Raw genomic sequence first — 17,299 nt, 5'->3', positions numbered from 1 at the left:
CAGAAATCCACCACTGTGTTTGGGAGAGGGCTCTGTGTGGTGATGTACTGATTCTTGCTCTTCTTGCCCTGCGCCAAAATATCATAATGTACTCACAATTTCAACAAGTTTCTAATTTAGTACTTTTAATACAAGCTGTGAAGGTCATCACACTCACAGTCTTGCCCATTGAGAGTAAGAAAATCAAACAAAAATGGCGGGTGTTCTGTTAGTATGTATACGTACATACTCATCCTGTTCGTCACAGAATTGTTTCGTTGTTATAGAATTACACAAAACAGATGGATCAGAGAATCCATTTGTTTATCGTTTTTAGATTTAAAAAATTCCAAAATAATAGAACCACACAATCTTTGAGTTAGATATTACTATACTCATTCGACAAGATTTAACTGCAAGAACAAAGGCCTAATGTAATAGTTAATGTAGTAGAATGTCATCCAACGACAAATACAACACAACCGAGTCTGCTTTCGTAATATATCAGACATTTCTTGGGCTCGTGTGAATTTCAACCGATTCAGACGATTCAGGCACACCGACAAAAATTCAATGACCTTTTTTCTTCTTGTAATTTTTGCTATTGCAAGTGAAATTTTCCCGAAATTTGTAACAATGATTATGATTTTAATCCAACTCCTAATAGTTCCCGCTGAATGTGATGGAGCAACATCACAACAATGTGATCACGTACATTTTATCATTATCATTATGTTTATTCTTTACGTTTTGGAAATTACGATTGACATCATGATAATGAATAATCTATCCTTTTAGTAATTGGAGATTATTTTATTATATCGCTCAGAAACAAACCGGGAAGTAAGTTGCATTGATGTAGTTCGTGCTGCCTTCGACTTCAGTCATGAGGTAAGGGCGCACTCTGTCGGCTGGTTGGGGAAAGAGATGGAATCGCGATTGACAGAATGAAAAGAATGGAAATGGGAAAAAAGTAATGGTGACAAAACGGACGAATAAAAAAAGTATAATACCATTAAGCGCTTGACATGCGGCAGTAATGCTATCTTTGTAAGTGTTACCAACACATTATGATGACAATGATGATGACAATTTAGATAGGAAACGAATGATTAAAGGTATGATGATAATCATGAATATGAATGATAATTGTAATAAATGACATGATTTTTAACGAACATTGATACAGAATCTTATCTTCTAATATATTTATGCATGCATAGATAGATAGATAGATAGATAATATACCAGTATAATATGTGTGTTTTTGTGTACGTGTGAGCGAGAGTTGCATCACTGTATGTTTGAGGATGTTTGTTCGTGTCCAATGGGTATTTTCATAGGTACGCAGATCTGATATTGTGTATACTTGATATACTTCATTCTTGTTAATGTGTGTGGGGAGGGGGGTCCATTTCGGATGTGGTCCTGCATATCTAGAGTACTGTAGACAAAAACTATCAACAGAGATTGGCACCATTGTAAATAGTAACAAGAGTAACAAGTGTCGATTTTACATCATGGGAGAAATAGGAAAGCTATGTGTTATACAGATGTAGTGTTTATAAGTACAACCCCCTTTTGGGAGGCTTTTGCTCATCTATATCTATGTTTGTGGATAAATATTTCATGCACATTATGTCCATATTAATACATATTATATCTGAAAAGGACACGGTCAAAGAGATCGAAAAAAAAGGCATACAGAGTTAATGAACAGAGAATGAACTCACGTGGAACTACGTCTGGGTAGCGGTTCTTCTCCCAATTCTCCTCACGTGTAGCAGCGGTGACTTCATTTTTTCCTGGTATAACAGTATACGCCCTTAGCAACTAGTTTATTGAAAAAAGATGGAATGGAAGGTTGAAGACATAACAAGATATGATGATAATTGATATAATTACAGTGCAACTCCTTTTGAAAATAGATACAATCACCTAATTACCTATTAGGCAGTACGGCTCCGTCGGAACTATTGCGCTCTTCTTGAGTTCTATCACTGCTATGTACTTAGCTTGGCAGGGTACACTGCTGAGATTACACATTCATGTATATGAGGGATTCGGAAGGAACATTTTTATACTGCCCTGTCAGAGATGTTTGGAAATAGGTTATTTGCATTGTACAAGGAAAATCTAATTGCAAAACAGTGAATTGAAAAGATAAGGGAGACGCTTTGTGAAAATTTGAAGAAAATTGGAAAAAACATGTAAAAATGTATTGTAATGTATGGTTTGAAATGTCTAAGGCGAATTTCAGTCTGATTTGTTTCTTTTTTTCTGCGATCGAACTGAGGACGGAAATACTTGCTCGAGACAATGAATTTAATGAAAAAGTTTTCAATATTGACAATAAAATGATGTTGAATTAATGCAGAGCATCATAACGAAGCTTCAGCGCGTTTGTTGGTTTGTATGCTTGTAATTTGTTGGGTTTTTCTCCTCCAGCTCACTTTCTCTCTATCCCTTTGTTTCTCCCTCCCTCTCTCTCTCTCTCTCTCTCTCTCTCTCTCTCTCTCTATATATATATATATATATATATATATATATATATATCTTTATCTTGCTAGTCTTGATGTCTCTCGCTTCTCCTTTCCTCACTTCGAACTCTTCCTGAAGAGCCGTCATTCCTGTATCGGGGCTTGGTGATTTCATGGCTCGGTAACGAGTTACGAAGTCAGTCTTTGGAATCGTCGTGTCACCACAGGTAAGAGCTTCCAGGAGAGTGGCATAGATGAACTGGTATTGCTCCTGAGTGCGGTGGACACAATGCGATCACAAAAAGAATGGAGACAAATTACATAAAGACATTTTCTTTGACCGATGGATAGCTCAACAAAACTATTTTCGGCGATTTCATGTAGTATACATTTAATTAGAATCTATCAAGCAAACAAAAATACAAATACAAAATGTTTGTGTATCCAAAATGAAGGTAACTTCTTCCACTAAGCAAGCGGATCAAACAAGACTTGATATGCTTAGATTTTGTTAGAATCCTGAAAAGTAGAAATAATATTACTTAGTTGTTAATACTGAGAAGAAATTATCTATTGTGTGTGTTTAGGCTGCATTCATTGTGACTTAAAACAGTCTTGACTAAACTTTGAATCATTACGAAAGAAAAATGCTATCATCTTTGTTAAAGCTAAGACTTCCGTAGTGTTTTGGCTCGGTGTTATCCGTACCACAACTTGCACCATCTTTGCCCTGTGCCGTCTCATACTCGCGATGAAGTTGAAGATACCAACAGCTCCCTCAGCGTTCATCTGGTCTAGCATGGCGTCCAGCGTGATGAACGTACCAGTCCTCCCGACGCCGGCGCTGCAAAATCGAATCGTACAGTATCGTAACATGAGTCTGATATGCAATTATGAGCGCACATTTAATTTTATGCTGAAACACATCGTACTTTGCTATATTTGATATTTCCCCAATCAATTTCTGTTCGTATTTAGATAAGGTTGTTTGTGGATGGATGGATCAAATGAATGTCCCGAGTGATTAATCAGTCACTGGAGGATTAGGGCATCATAGAAAAGTCACGAAAAAGGGCGGGGCCGGAACAGAGTACGGAGCACATAAAAATGGTATAAACTCGGGAAGGAGAAGGGATAGGCTATACATTGGTTATCATAAACATCTAGATTTGGGAAGTTTCATTGTAGCAGCTTTATTATTTTTGTCGGCAAGATAGCGTAAAGTTTCTGTAATAATGCGACACATCTAAATTCACGAATCTACATGTATTTCTGACATGCAGATTAAAACCCAAATCAGTTACATGTATATATATCTTATGAATTAGACACCTTGTAGGTATAGGAGAGCTTCAATATAATATCCGAGATTCTAGAATTTTGATCCAATAATCAGATCATGTAAGCTTTGAATCGTGCTTGATGCCTGTGGATGTATAGCATGGCAGCTTTTCTTGAATGCCCTTGACATCTGAAATCATACTATTGCAGGACTTTTGACTTTCACGAAGATTCTAAAGGGCAATCAAAAACTTAAGCACCTCAACTGGCAAAGGTAATTTTTATATTACAGAGGCTGTTATGTTTTCCTGTCGAGAGACAGAATGAATATTTGATACTACATGGAGATCTTGCTTAAAAAAAGGAGGGCAGTGCAAACTACTTTAGTCCAAGATACAAATCTTCTTTTATTTATCTACCTCCAAGGCTGACAAAATTTATGCGCAGCAGAAGAGACGTTCCTTTCTAATAGAGATAGGTCATAAACGAGAACAGTCTTAATGATGTTATCCTCAGAGCTCTTGTTAGGAATCAATACGAAGACAAAGGTACTCGTATGTACAATGGACTACAAAAGTTAAAATAGCTAATTGCTTGAATTTTAAAAACACCTGCAATGTACGACAATAGGCGACTTGCTTGCTCCTTCCTCCATTTCTCTTGTGACCTCGATGAAGTTCATAAGTTGAGAAGGTTGTTCCGGTACCCCCATGTCCGGCCATGTTGTGTAATGATACTGCACCACGCCTCGGTGTACGCCAGCCATCTACAATATTTATATGTCATATCGAAAAACTAGTGTCATTCTGGTATTTATGCGAATAAAATAAATGCTTGCTAGCCGACAGCTTTAGAACCTCTCTGAAAGCCTGGAGGATGAGAATAGAGCTTCTTATCGAAGAACATGACCTCTGCTACCAAGAGACAGGCGACGGGAAACTTTAAATTGAGAATGGTTGCGCCTGCTCTGGAAAAGGTATGATGATTGCATGGCAAGTCTTTCATCACCCCCATTATCCCTCAGGAACAAGTGATTAAATGATATGAATTAAATGGACGATGAATGAAAAAACAATCAGGTAATAACAAGCACACAACCTCAAACACATACATGTAAGACCACTTGTATGTGTACAATGTTTTAGTTATGAATATGTATGTATATAATATACATATATATTTCAACGATACCGATACTTTTGAATTGTTATTCTAGCTTCACCTATGGAGGATATGAATATTTCATGAACATTTGTGGGGGGTTTTTTTTCAATTCAGATTATTAAAAAAACTGATTATTTCTAGGAGTGATAACGGCAATGATACGTGCGTTTTATGTAATACAAGTTAATTACCTCAACATTGAATCGCCGAATGGTGTAATTCTTTGTCACTTGGTTTTCTTGCAGAACGATGCGAAATTCTCCAAAGGAGCAGGGTGTCATGCCTGGCCAGTACTGTTCACATTTTTTCTTAGGGTAAGAGGAGGAAATATTGCTCAGCCAAAACAAAGTCGTCGCTCTGCCACTTTTAGTCCTATGTATTCTTTGTTTCATTCTCCGATGGAGTACGTTATTCAGAGTAAACTACAAACTGTTAAAGGCATAATTTACCATTTGCACCTGAAACAAAACTCAGCATTAGTGCTTTAAAATATACTTCTAAAATGTGAGCTAGGGATAAAAACAACCACTGTAAAAATTCGAATAGGTAAAACCGATGTTAAGAATTCTGAAATATACCAAACGAGAACAATAGTGATAACAAGAATATTTCCAGACTAAACGGTCTGCAGTTACGGTTTATTGAGCAAAAGACAGATTTCTCTTTGTATTTCAGGCTGTATCGCAAAAATTGTATATGATAGGATATTTTCTGGTACAACAAACCTACACATATGCATTTAATGTCATATCTTGAAAATGTTTTAAATCACTGTTCCCAAAGGTAAACAGGGGGTGTTTCATAAAGCTGTTCGTAAAGTGACGAATGACTTACGAGCGACTAGTGATCACTTCTTGTACTGAATTATGGAAATTCTGATAAGTGCAGCACATCACAACTGATCACCAGTCGCTCGTAAGTTGTTCGTAACTTTACGAACAGCTTTATGAAACAGGGCCCAGGACCTCTAATTTTCAACTAAGCTACAATCGCTCTTGATACTGGCAAATTGTGCTTACAATTCAGAGAGTGCAAGTACACACTCTGACTTTACACAAAACACGTGTACAGACACAAAAATAGGAAGAATCACGATATATAACCACTTCTTGAATTTGGGATGTACCGTTTTGCTTACACTGAAATACCAGACAACCACAAAAACATAATGTGCGCATATGCATATAATTGTACTGAAAGTCACGTCTGGTTCTATACTGACTGGCGTAGTTGTAGAACTCTTAATGTATTTTTCTTTTTCTTTTCTTTTTTGCCAAACCTTCTTGCCTTCCACGATGTTAGTGAGCATGATGACCTTTTTGCAGTCATACTGCCAGATCATGCGCCAGAAGTCATTTATAGACGCAGTCGTCGGGCCTGCATGTAAAAATAGCACAGTGTAAAGTTAAAGGAGACATTTGAATAAATATCCCAAGCAAATCAATATCAATTTAACACTTCTCAGTGATAATGAACGTCCTTGGAAAAGAAAGCATGCGATAATGGTTCATTATACACTCTTTTTTAAAACCAAATTCAAGACTGCATTTCGATGAGTACTGAAATAGGCTCGTCATGGATACTGGCATTGTAGTTTGGATTATTTTTACATTTTTGTTTACCAACATAATTTTTCTTAGATAAAAAGGAGCAGGAAAATTTTTAAGAATTAAGTCTGCTCTAAAGACACATTATTCCTCTGAATTAATATGTTATGGTCAACAATTATCAAAAAATATATGCAACATACCCTGTGCAGCTATGTACTTGTTCGGTGCATGATAACCCTGGATAGATAGAAAAAGAAATCTCCATATAGATAAAATGGCAGCATTGGCTTGTGGAAAAAAAAAAAGAACGATTATCTTATCACTATAATGAAATACACACACACACACTCACACAAATATATAAATATGCATATATATATATATATATGTGTGTGTGTGTGTGTGTTTGTGTGTGTGTTTCACAATAGTGCACGTGATCAGATAATCGATAATCGTTCATGCATACATACACACATTCTTACATTCTTACAAGTATGGATGCTATTGAGATACCTTCTCCGGAATTCAAAATTTACATTAATTTAATGTACATGTACTGGGGTTTATTGGTCATACTAACGTTTATAAACGATGCATTGATGTAGTCAGAATATGGATCTCTCCCACGTAAGTTTAGCTTCACCCGAGAATGGTCATCTGAAATGAAATTAAATCGCTGAATTATAGCTGGTGGATCAGGTTTAAATTCAATAATTGACAAACAGATGAAACAGGAAGAAACATTAATAGGAAACTGTTTGCAAGTGAATTGCCCAATATGTGTCAAATTTCAGATAATTATTTTGTTTTGAAATATTATGTTTTCAAATTGATCTGATGCTATTACGGAAGATAAGATAAAGAGGAGGAACAGAAAATTGTGTCTTACATACATGGCAAGATGTTGAGGAAGCGGTTCTTTTTCTGGTGTTCCTTCTTCTTGGCTTCGTCGCTCAGATAAGTCTGATCTAATTGAAGCATCTGATAGGTGCATTTCAAAGGAGAGATCATTAGTTGTTAGAAATGAAGTCTTACAAAGATGTTTAAACTACGAAAATGTCGCTATTGCAGCTAGTATGCCTCCGCCATAATGCATGATTTTCTTATAGGTCTATAGTACATGTGCAAAATGTGTGATGACAGTTTCACATAATTGGCAAAATATTAACATAACATGTTTGTCACAAATGTGTTGAATGTTCACCTTCCTTGACCTAGGTTTAATTGGATGAATGTGAAAGCATGCATTTGGGGATTTGAGGACTTTTACTTGACTTTGACGCTTTTACAGTTTATGCATTGAGTAATTTTCAAGGTATGGAGAAAAAATGCAACTTCTGTATAGAATAGTAAATTGTTACCATTTTCACCCGGCCATTGACCCTATGACCCTAAAATTCAGAAGAAATTCACTGCCAGGCAGAACATACATAGATATGCGTATCCGGGCACTTACCCCCTGGGCAACTACCCTCCGGATTGCGTGTTTTTTTTAGACGGCACAGATTGGGGAAACTAAAAATCTATCGGGGATCCTATCCCTGAACCTAACCCTAATCCTAATCCTAACCCTAACCATCAAACCCTAACCCTAACCCTAACCCTAACCCTAACCCTAACCCTAACCCTAACCCCAACCCTAACCCTAACCCTAACCCTAACCATAACCAAAAACCCTAACCCAACGTTTTTCCCATAGGTTTAACACGCGCCATGCCCCAATCTGTGCCGTCTTTAAAAAAAAAAAACGCCTCCGGATTACTACCACCCGGATAATTACCCCCCCCCCCCCCAGGTCTATTCTCCCCTAGGGCAACTACCCCCCGGACAACTACCCTCATAGGGCAATCACCCTCCAGGGCCATTACCCCCTATATAGGACAACTACCACCCGGTCATCTACCCTCCTAGGGCAACTACCCCCCCCCCCCCCTCCCAGGACAATTACCCCTAGGACATCTACCCTCCGGATAACTACCCCCTCGGTAACTACCCCCTGGATGACTACCCCCCGGATAACTACCCCCCAGATAACTACCACCCGGATAACTACCCCCTGGATAACTACCCCCCGGTTAACTACCCCCTGGATAACTACCCCCCGGAGAACTACCCCCTGTGTAACTACCACCCCCCCCCCCCCCGATAACTACCCCCAGGATAACTACCACCCGGATAACTACCCCCCGGACAACTACCCCCCCCCCCCCCCCCGATAACTACCCCCCGGATAATTACACCCAGGATAACTACCACCCGGATTACCACCCCGAGATACCCCCCCCCCCCATAACCATACCCCGAACCCCCCCCCCCCCGCCCCCTCCTGATACTTACCCACTGGTATTTTTTTTTTCACAAAAACTTGAATCCTTCTTGGAATTACATGCTCTTTGATATTTCGTAATGGGTTTCTAATTATCTCACCCAAAAGATGTTAAAAACCTGAAGTTAGGTCTCGACCAAAACCACACGATATGAAAAAAGTTTGTTTGTGGTTTTTTTTTTTCAATTTAGATAGCAAACATTGTTCGAAAATGACAATGAGAGACGTAATTTTCTGGGGGGGAGTTATTGCAAGAGGTGTGATTGTTTAGAGCCTAATTTTAATAAGGAGTAATTGTCAAGGGAGGTAATGCTCTGCGGTGATCATACCAAAGATGTGACAATCTCTTCCCGCATCCTTGATATACTAGTCGTTAATGCCCAATGATGCAGTAGGGCAATTCTGAAATGAGCGTTAACGGTATAATAGTAAAACACTTACAAAATTGATGAAACAATGCAAAGAAAGCAAATTAAGACAGAGACGAAGTACACAAATAAAGATACAGTGTACTCCCGTTACAACGAACACGGTTATTACGAAATTTCGTTATAACGAAGCAAAACTTCTGGTCCCAAAATAAAAGTCTATGGTACAAAATTCGCTTATAAAGAATAACGAAGACGGTTATAACAAAATTTTCGTTATCATGAAGTCTTTTCTGAGCGCCACTGACAAAGAAAAACAAAAGAAATGTGCTCCGTTACGACGAAATGCGGATCGCATTCGAAAATGCGTAGCGGAACAAGCATTTTTATAGCATCTCTGCATGCATGAGCGAATGCTTCACATCATTCTATGTTCACTCCGTGTATCACGCACAGTTTCCGAGGGGAACTTGCGTTATTGTAATACAATAACAATAATCTGAATTCAGATAAGGTTTGTTTCATTGTTCCGAAGTCCTTTAATACAAAACACACAGATTCTGATACAACTAAATGTCCGTAATAGTTCGGAAATGAAATATTAAGCACATTGTGGCGTTATTCCAAAGGTTCGTTAATCCGATAATTAAATATGGTTCTTATTCTTATTCTTATACGGTTCGTTAGTCCGAAAATAATATGAATTCAAAACGTTCGTTAATCAGAACACTACAAAAAGAATCGTTAATCCATGGTGGGAAAAGGTGAGTACACTAACAAAACTTAAGAATTGCAATCCGTATAATCGTCTTAAGATAAATAAATCTTCGAAATAACTAACCTTTCTCATATTTTTTTTTCATTAACAAACTTTCTTCGGAATAACGAACCTTATTTCATTTTCGGATGAAAAAGCATTCGGAACAACGGAATATCTGAATAGTGAACCTTTCTCATTTTTTTGATTTATAATTAACCTTCAGAATGACGAACCTCATTTCATTTTCAGATCAACGAACCTTCGGAAAAGATAAACAAACCATCGGAATCCCGGGATTGGCGAAACTTCGGAATAAGGAGCCCTCGGAATAACATACTTAAGTAAGAAAAGAACCTTTGGAATAGCGAACTGTAACCAAATCCTACACCGTCATTTTCTACACATGTGTGACAACACAAACAACTTTATGCTCTTTTTTAAATGTAATATTTAAACGAAATTAAAAAGGTACTCTCCCATTTCATATAGCTTTCCAGCGTATGATGAGGATTCAACAAACATAATTTTTTTTTTTTGTATATTCTTTTCGTTATACATTGCATATTATATTTGTTCGGTTATAACGATATTTCGTTAAAACGAAAAAAACCGACAACTGCCGGTCCTGAGCATTTCGTCAGAACGGGAGTGCACTGCACATGAACACACACGAGATAAATCTCTTGTAATGAGAGAAAGAGGAAAGGTGAGTAATGAATGACAGGAATAGACTACCTTCACGGTACATGGACAGAGAAAAGCGAGAGGGAAGGGGAAGATGATGGATCAAAACCAGGGCACGTGAGGCATGAGATATAAGCTCCTCAAAATAAAGAAGTGTTACATGGAGTTGTGGTTAACGATAGACGATTGTAATTGCAAAAAAAAAGTGTAACATTTCTTCAAAATGTCTTTAGTTCAATGGTAAAGGCATTCAAACTTAAAACTTCTTTAATACTACTATCAAGAGAAATCCGAAATTTCGGAACAGTAAAAGAAAATACAGATTTAGCGAAAATAGTATGGGTTAAAGGCATTGACATTTACTGGATTACCGGGTAGGATATGCAGGGACAGTTTCGTTTTTGATGAACATAGAGTCAAAATGCAGAAGGGAGAAATTAAGCTTGTACATAAATCGTCCTAAATGCAAACGATACAAATCGAAAATCCTTAAGATGTTGTTTTCATAAGATGAAGTATCAGTATGGCATTTCCGTGATTCCTGGCAAATGATACAAAGAACTTCGTTTCCTGTAGTAATAATATTCTTTTTATTAAAAGTAAGAGATGGTGGAGGGGGGGGGGGTAATGACCCGGGAGGTAGTTATCCAGGGGGTAATTGGCGTGGTGCACTGTCCTGGGGGTAATTTTCCTTTTGATAGTTATATAGGGGAGGGGGAGTTGTAGGCCTACTTATTCGGGGTAATCATCCATGGGAAGTTATCGGAGGGGGTAGTTATCGGGTGGAAGTTATCTGGGGTCTAGTTATCGGAGGAGGGGGTAGTTAACCTGGGGATAATTATCCTGGTGGTAATTATCGGGGGGGGGGTAGTTATCCGGAGGGTAATTATCCGGGGGGTAATTATCCGGGGGGTAGTTATCCGGGGGGTAGAAATCCGGAGGGTAGTTACCCAGGGGGTAGTTCTCCGGGGGGTAGTTAGCCAGGGGGTAGTTCTTCAGGGGGTAGTTATCCAGAGGGTAGTTCTCCGGGGGGTAGTTACCCAGGGGGTAGTTCTCCTGGGGGTAGTTATCCAGAGGGTAGTTATCCAGGGGGGGGGGGAGTAGTTATCCAGGGGTAGTTACCCGAGGGATAGTTATCCAGGGGTTGTTTTCCTAAGGGGGAATTGCCCTGGGGGGTGATTGCCCTAGGAGGGTAGTTGTCCGGGGGGTAGTTGTCCTAGGAGGGAATTTTCCTGGGGGGTAATTATCCGGGTGGTAGTTATCCGGAGGGTGGTTTTCCAGGGGGTAGTGTTCCTATAGACCCATAAATATGTACTAAGTTTCAAGTAACATGTAATTTGAGCCACTTCCGAGATATGGAGGAAGAAGTTCAGCACTTTCCCTTGATCTTTAACTTTTGACCTCTGAACTTTTTGACAAAAAAAAAAGCCCAGAGAATCTCTATTGAGTAATGCATGTATATACCAAGTTTAAAAAAAAAAATCCTGCTGGCATTGCATAAATATGAGGAAAATAGTAAATTTTTAAGAGTTGACCTTGACCTATGACCCCTGACCTTTAACCCCATGACCCCAACACTTCCTAGATAACACTGCTAGTCAGCACTTGCATATATACTATGTTCAACGCAGAAGCATTTCCAATTTATGGAGGAAAAAGTGAAATTTTAACATTTTCACATGACCTTTGATCTTTGATCTTCTCGCCAGAGAATTTTTCATCAGGAAGTTCATGTATACACTAAGTTTCAAGAAAATGTCTTCAGGCATTGCATAGATATGGGGGAAATAGTAAAATTTTGAGCATTTTACCTTTGACCTTTTGACCTTTGACCTTGAGCATGTGCACCCAAAAGTTGATAGGTACAACTTCACCCCCTGATACACATACATGCCAAGTTTCATTTTGATACCTTAAAAAGATTTTTAGTTACACTGTCCACAAAATTGATTGCGGACGGACGGAAGGACGGTCAACCCGAAAACATAATGCGGAGGCATAAAAATCATCACCATGAAATGTCCATTACATAGAACATTATTTACACAGCTCAATCGATACAATACAATCTAAGTCAGCTTTTTAAAATATCAACATCATCAGCAAATAAAAACCAACGAAAACCAGAGGTTCGTCGGTAAGCAGTTTGGCGCATATACCGGTTAGAAATAAAAGACAAGACTACAAGCAAAATTGTAACGAAAATTACACGTGAAAACACTAACATGGCAAAGAAAGCATTAGAGACATTTGTATCTCAGAAGGACTTTACGCAGGCCCATATACTACACTGTCAATAACCACTGTAAGGATGAGTTTTTAGTAAATAACTATAATCGCAAGTGTGATTGATCCCGTCTACCTCAAATTCTTCAGTGAAGCCCATGAATCCCCGTGAGTTAATCTCAGCCATGTAATCGGCCAGCCGGTCTATGGCAATAGCTGGCTGTCGCAGGTCATCCGGCTGGACATTCTCGTAGATGGATGCTTCTTGCTTGTTTTTGTCACAATTGAATCGATTGTCGACATCACCATCGTCGTCATCTCCGTAGTCATTCACTGGTGTGAATACGAATTCAACCTCTAAAAGTAAGCTTACGGGTTATGGTTCTTTTTTTTCTTTTGGATTTTCTTTTCAATTGGTTTGTTTGCGTTCTTACCTTTCGTTAAATGCACTAATCATGACAATACATCAGGATGGGTGTATTAGCATTAAAGTTCGTCATCTTGTCATTGTCGACAAAACAAGAAAAACATGAAAGGAGAATTTTTAGCAATAGAGAATTTACGAGACACGGTGCTCCCATAATGGGCTAGATTCTCAATTAGTAAGTCCACATATCGAGGAGTGAATACGATTCTTCGCATTCTATATCTGTCAAGTTTCTCTGAATGAATAGATGTATGAACTGGCAACACACGTCTGCAAACGTACCTTTAAAGGTAAAGGTTTAATCTTGTTGTGTTTGTTGTGTTGTACCATTATTGGTATTCACGGTAACAAGAAAAGTATAACTGAGCCTTTGCTTACAGAATATGTAAAATAATGTGATATCATGCCCGTATGTATACTGCACAGACATTCAAGCCCAGAAATGGAACAGACTGATGGAATGAATTTGATGCTGCCGTTGCAAAATATAACGTTGCAACCTACAAAACGTAATCATCATTTGCACAAGAGAACTCTACTTACGTTCGCTGGGCTGAACACGACGCATTGTGATTTCTTCGCCTCCAGCCAGGTTCCTGTGACTGACACGAAAATAAAAGACAAAATCAGTAACATTTGAAGAATAAAGTAAGAAAAGGAACATTCATGAGCAATGGAACAAACAAACAAGGAAACACATGACGCTTCTTTGAAGACGCAAAACGCACTCGCCAAAGGCACGATAAAATAGCTGCTTACCTGTAATTTACTCCATATTCTTGAGACCCACCCATTCTAGATGAAGTGGTTACCGTAGCGGCAACACTAGTAGACAACTTTTGCTTCCGTCTCTTCCAGTAGATACTGTGGAATCATAATAGGTATGAAATAAGTATTGTGATGAGAGGGAAAAAAGTAATTACTCGCGAGATCGACCGAGTGTATGTCGAAATTATCATTATCTTCTCTTTCTTTTTTTTTTCTTTCTTTTTTTTTTGCATTGTCAAGGGTGCACTTTACTTCCGTGTTCTGTCGTAGTTTCTTCCGAATGCTGGACATGATATCTCATGGTAACGCACGGGGATTACCATCACGTTACACGGACAGTTCTATTGACAGCTACACTTAATTGTTATCCAACTCGTAGTAACGCATTTATCACCTTCCACGTACTCCTACCATCTTTGTGAAGTAAACAATAATTTTACTGGACAGAGATACTGAAATGACCCTGAATTGCCCCTATAAATTACTTATTCTCTATAATTATATATTCTCCTTCAAACTGTTTTTATTTAATGGATACATCATACAAATTATTTAACAATTTCCTTTTGATAATTTACAGTGATGTGCTGTCATTATCTAGTGCGTAACGACCTAGCGGTTGACTCTCAGATTATAGTTCTCAAAATGCTCGTCGTTCATTATCCAGCGGTTGACTCCCGGATTATATCTCTCAAGATGCTCATTCTGTTCCGTTCTGTTCTATTCTGTTCTGCTTCTTTGTCGTTTACTATTTCTGAGAGTGTGGCAACTGATAACTGCTGCTCTACGTACGTTGTGATCTGATGTCACAATTACAAAACGACGCAAATTTAATTTGATGTATTCTGGCACTTACATGAAACACGCTACTCCGAGAATCAGCGCAAAGGCGATTAAGCATCCCATGGTGGTTCCGTTTGAATTTGACATAGAGTTCACTACTCTTGCGAAAATGATACAGAATTGGAAAAGTACACAGGTTATGTTCTTTCCAACTACAATGATCGCAATATACTATGAATAGTACTTGTGCATATGTATTGCATAATGCATTTATGTATATATATATATATATATATATATATATATACATATGCCCTGTGTACATATATGTATGTATACATGTGTATACATAATGTATATGTAACGAAGAATAAATCGGTAATGCAATATTTCGCCAATATAGAGTTTATTGAGCAACTCTAATTTTCGGTGGCTTCCATCCACCTTCAGGAGTCTCGATGGAGTGTCAATGTCAAAACATAAATTGAACATTAAGAGCGCGCACTCATATACACAGAATTGGTTGCTATGAGAGTGTGTACCCTTTACAATGAATTTGAGTTGCTCAATAAACTCTATATTGGCGAAATATTGCATTACCGGTTTATTCTTCGTCACATTTGAGCCAATACGTAAATTCGCAACATATATGTATATGTATATATATATATATATATATATATATATATATATGTATATATAAATAAATAACCATAAACATTACAAAATTCCAAATCACTGTTAAATTAAAAACGGAAGATAATGTGATGAGAAATACAAAATCTGTAACTAACTTCTCCTTATTCACACACAGTTAAACACATATAGGGATATACAATGCATACGTGAATAGGCCTACAGTGTCTCAAGCACTGTATAGACAGATGTGACTGACAGTTATGTCGAATACATTCCTTAATCTCAAAGAAATGAGTTGACCAACACAACACAGCATTTTTCCATGAGTTGCCGGATGGAGAATTAGGGTGGAGCATGTCCCTTAACACCTCCTCCCCCTTTAGCCCCTTAGAAATAAAGAGGAAATGTTTTCAGAGTACTCTACACGACATTACTGCCTATCATATAATATATATATATATATATGTATATACATACATACGTAAATATATAATACATAAGCATACATAAGCATTTGTATATAAATATTTACATATAAAACGTTGAAATACACGTGTTTCTGAAAATATAGGTAAATAAAGAGTAACAGCGTTTTTTATATCTCACCTAACTCAGTGCTCCATCGGAAATCAGTCTCCGTCCAAGCGCTTGGTCCAACAGTATTCCAAACTCTGACTGCAAGCTTGTAGTCTGTAAACGGTAATGCCGCGTGAAAAGACACTGTCGTGTTTTCTCGCTCATGGACTTCATAACGTTGCGTGCTATTTTCCTGATGTTGGCGTCGCAGTACAACTTCGTAATATCCAAATATTCCTCTTACGTTCTCACATGGGATCGGATACCAGGATACAGTCGTTCCGGTAACGTTGAACCTGCTGACGATCGCAGAAGGTGCTAATTTCAAAGAGAAGTTAATAGGAAAATGCATTTCGAGACTGTGGGTAAAAGAGAGTTTGCTTGTTTTTTTCTAAGAATTGATTGATATGGTGTTTATCTTTGCCGGGGAAATATTGTCTAATTACTTTGTTGTTTTTACCACTTCATTAAAATATTTTCATTAGTGGAGAATTGAGCAAAATTTGGGATTCGTACCCGTTTTTTTATATGACTTTGGCTGAAATTGTGTGAGAGCAAACAGTAAAGTGACGTTTCACTGTTGTGGGAATCGATGATTGTACTCTTACAATTTACTAGCTCATTATAATGTAACAATTAATAGAGTAGCAAGCTGCAGACAGAAGAAAACTGACCAGAAATGAATATGATTTATAAGTGGAAAAATGAGTACAGAAACTGGGATTCAATCTGGATTAGATAGTATAAATAGAGTACAGAGATAGGATGATTGTCATCATTTCAGAAATATACTACGGGATCAAAATATAAAAGGAAATGTGATTTAAATGATCCCATATACAGATATATGTGTAATCCACTTGGAGCACTTTATGATCTCGAGAGTACTTCACCAGATTTTAGATGATACAATCTATTTAAGACTTAACCTCTTACGAAAATTCTGCCAGGATCGAAACCCCAGTTTCCTTAGACCCCATGCAACTTCGTAAAACACATATGAGATATAGTAGCACGATTTGATAGCGTATCTTCTCTCCTTCTATGTATGTTTGTCTGTTCGAGATCAGTTAGGTCTGTGATTATAGAATCGTCACTTATATTTGCTGTACTTGTTATTCGACATGAATTATCACGTTCAAAGGGAAAGTTTAAAACTTACCGTCACTTCCGGTGGTATTTTGCCCCGACACAGATGCTATCACTCCCCCACTTCCGGATATCAATTTCACGGTTACGTGAAACGTCGCAAAGTTAGTGAGATTCTGAATAATCAGGAAATTTCTAC

General features: G+C 37.9%; 1 protein-coding gene and 1 long non-coding RNA gene across 2 annotated transcripts; both read right to left on the bottom strand.

Moving 5' to 3' along the window:
• Nucleotides 1-8: 8 nt before the first annotated feature.
• On the bottom strand, nucleotides 9-1,842 carry LOC139729811 (uncharacterized). The gene is made up of 3 exons (XR_011710887.1): nucleotides 1,713-1,842; nucleotides 817-890; nucleotides 9-68 (listed from the first exon to the last, which is right to left on the bottom strand). It is a non-coding gene; the product is annotated as an uncharacterized lncRNA (long non-coding RNA).
• Nucleotides 1,843-4,577: 2,735 nt separating this feature from the next.
• Nucleotides 4,578-14,919, bottom strand: LOC139729798 (uncharacterized). Its single transcript, XM_071640729.1, has 7 exons — nucleotides 14,870-14,919; nucleotides 14,005-14,109; nucleotides 13,789-13,847; nucleotides 12,955-13,151; nucleotides 7,348-7,435; nucleotides 6,192-6,281; nucleotides 4,578-4,654 (listed from the first exon to the last, which is right to left on the bottom strand). Exons 1-7 carry the CDS (start codon nucleotides 14,917-14,919, stop codon nucleotides 4,578-4,580), a joined length of 666 nt encoding a protein of 221 aa, XP_071496830.1.
• Between the last annotated feature and the right edge of the window lie 2,380 nt (nucleotides 14,920-17,299).

This window comes from Diadema antillarum, unplaced genomic scaffold (assembly GCF_040938485.1).
Source record: "Diadema antillarum isolate AM-2024a unplaced genomic scaffold, OU_Dant_1.0 seq00000264_RagTag, whole genome shotgun sequence".
NCBI classification, from domain to species: domain Eukaryota; kingdom Metazoa; phylum Echinodermata; class Echinoidea; order Diadematoida; family Diadematidae; genus Diadema; species Diadema antillarum.
Note: the sequence above shows the minus strand (reverse complement) of the source record. Positions and strands in the feature narration are given on the sequence as shown.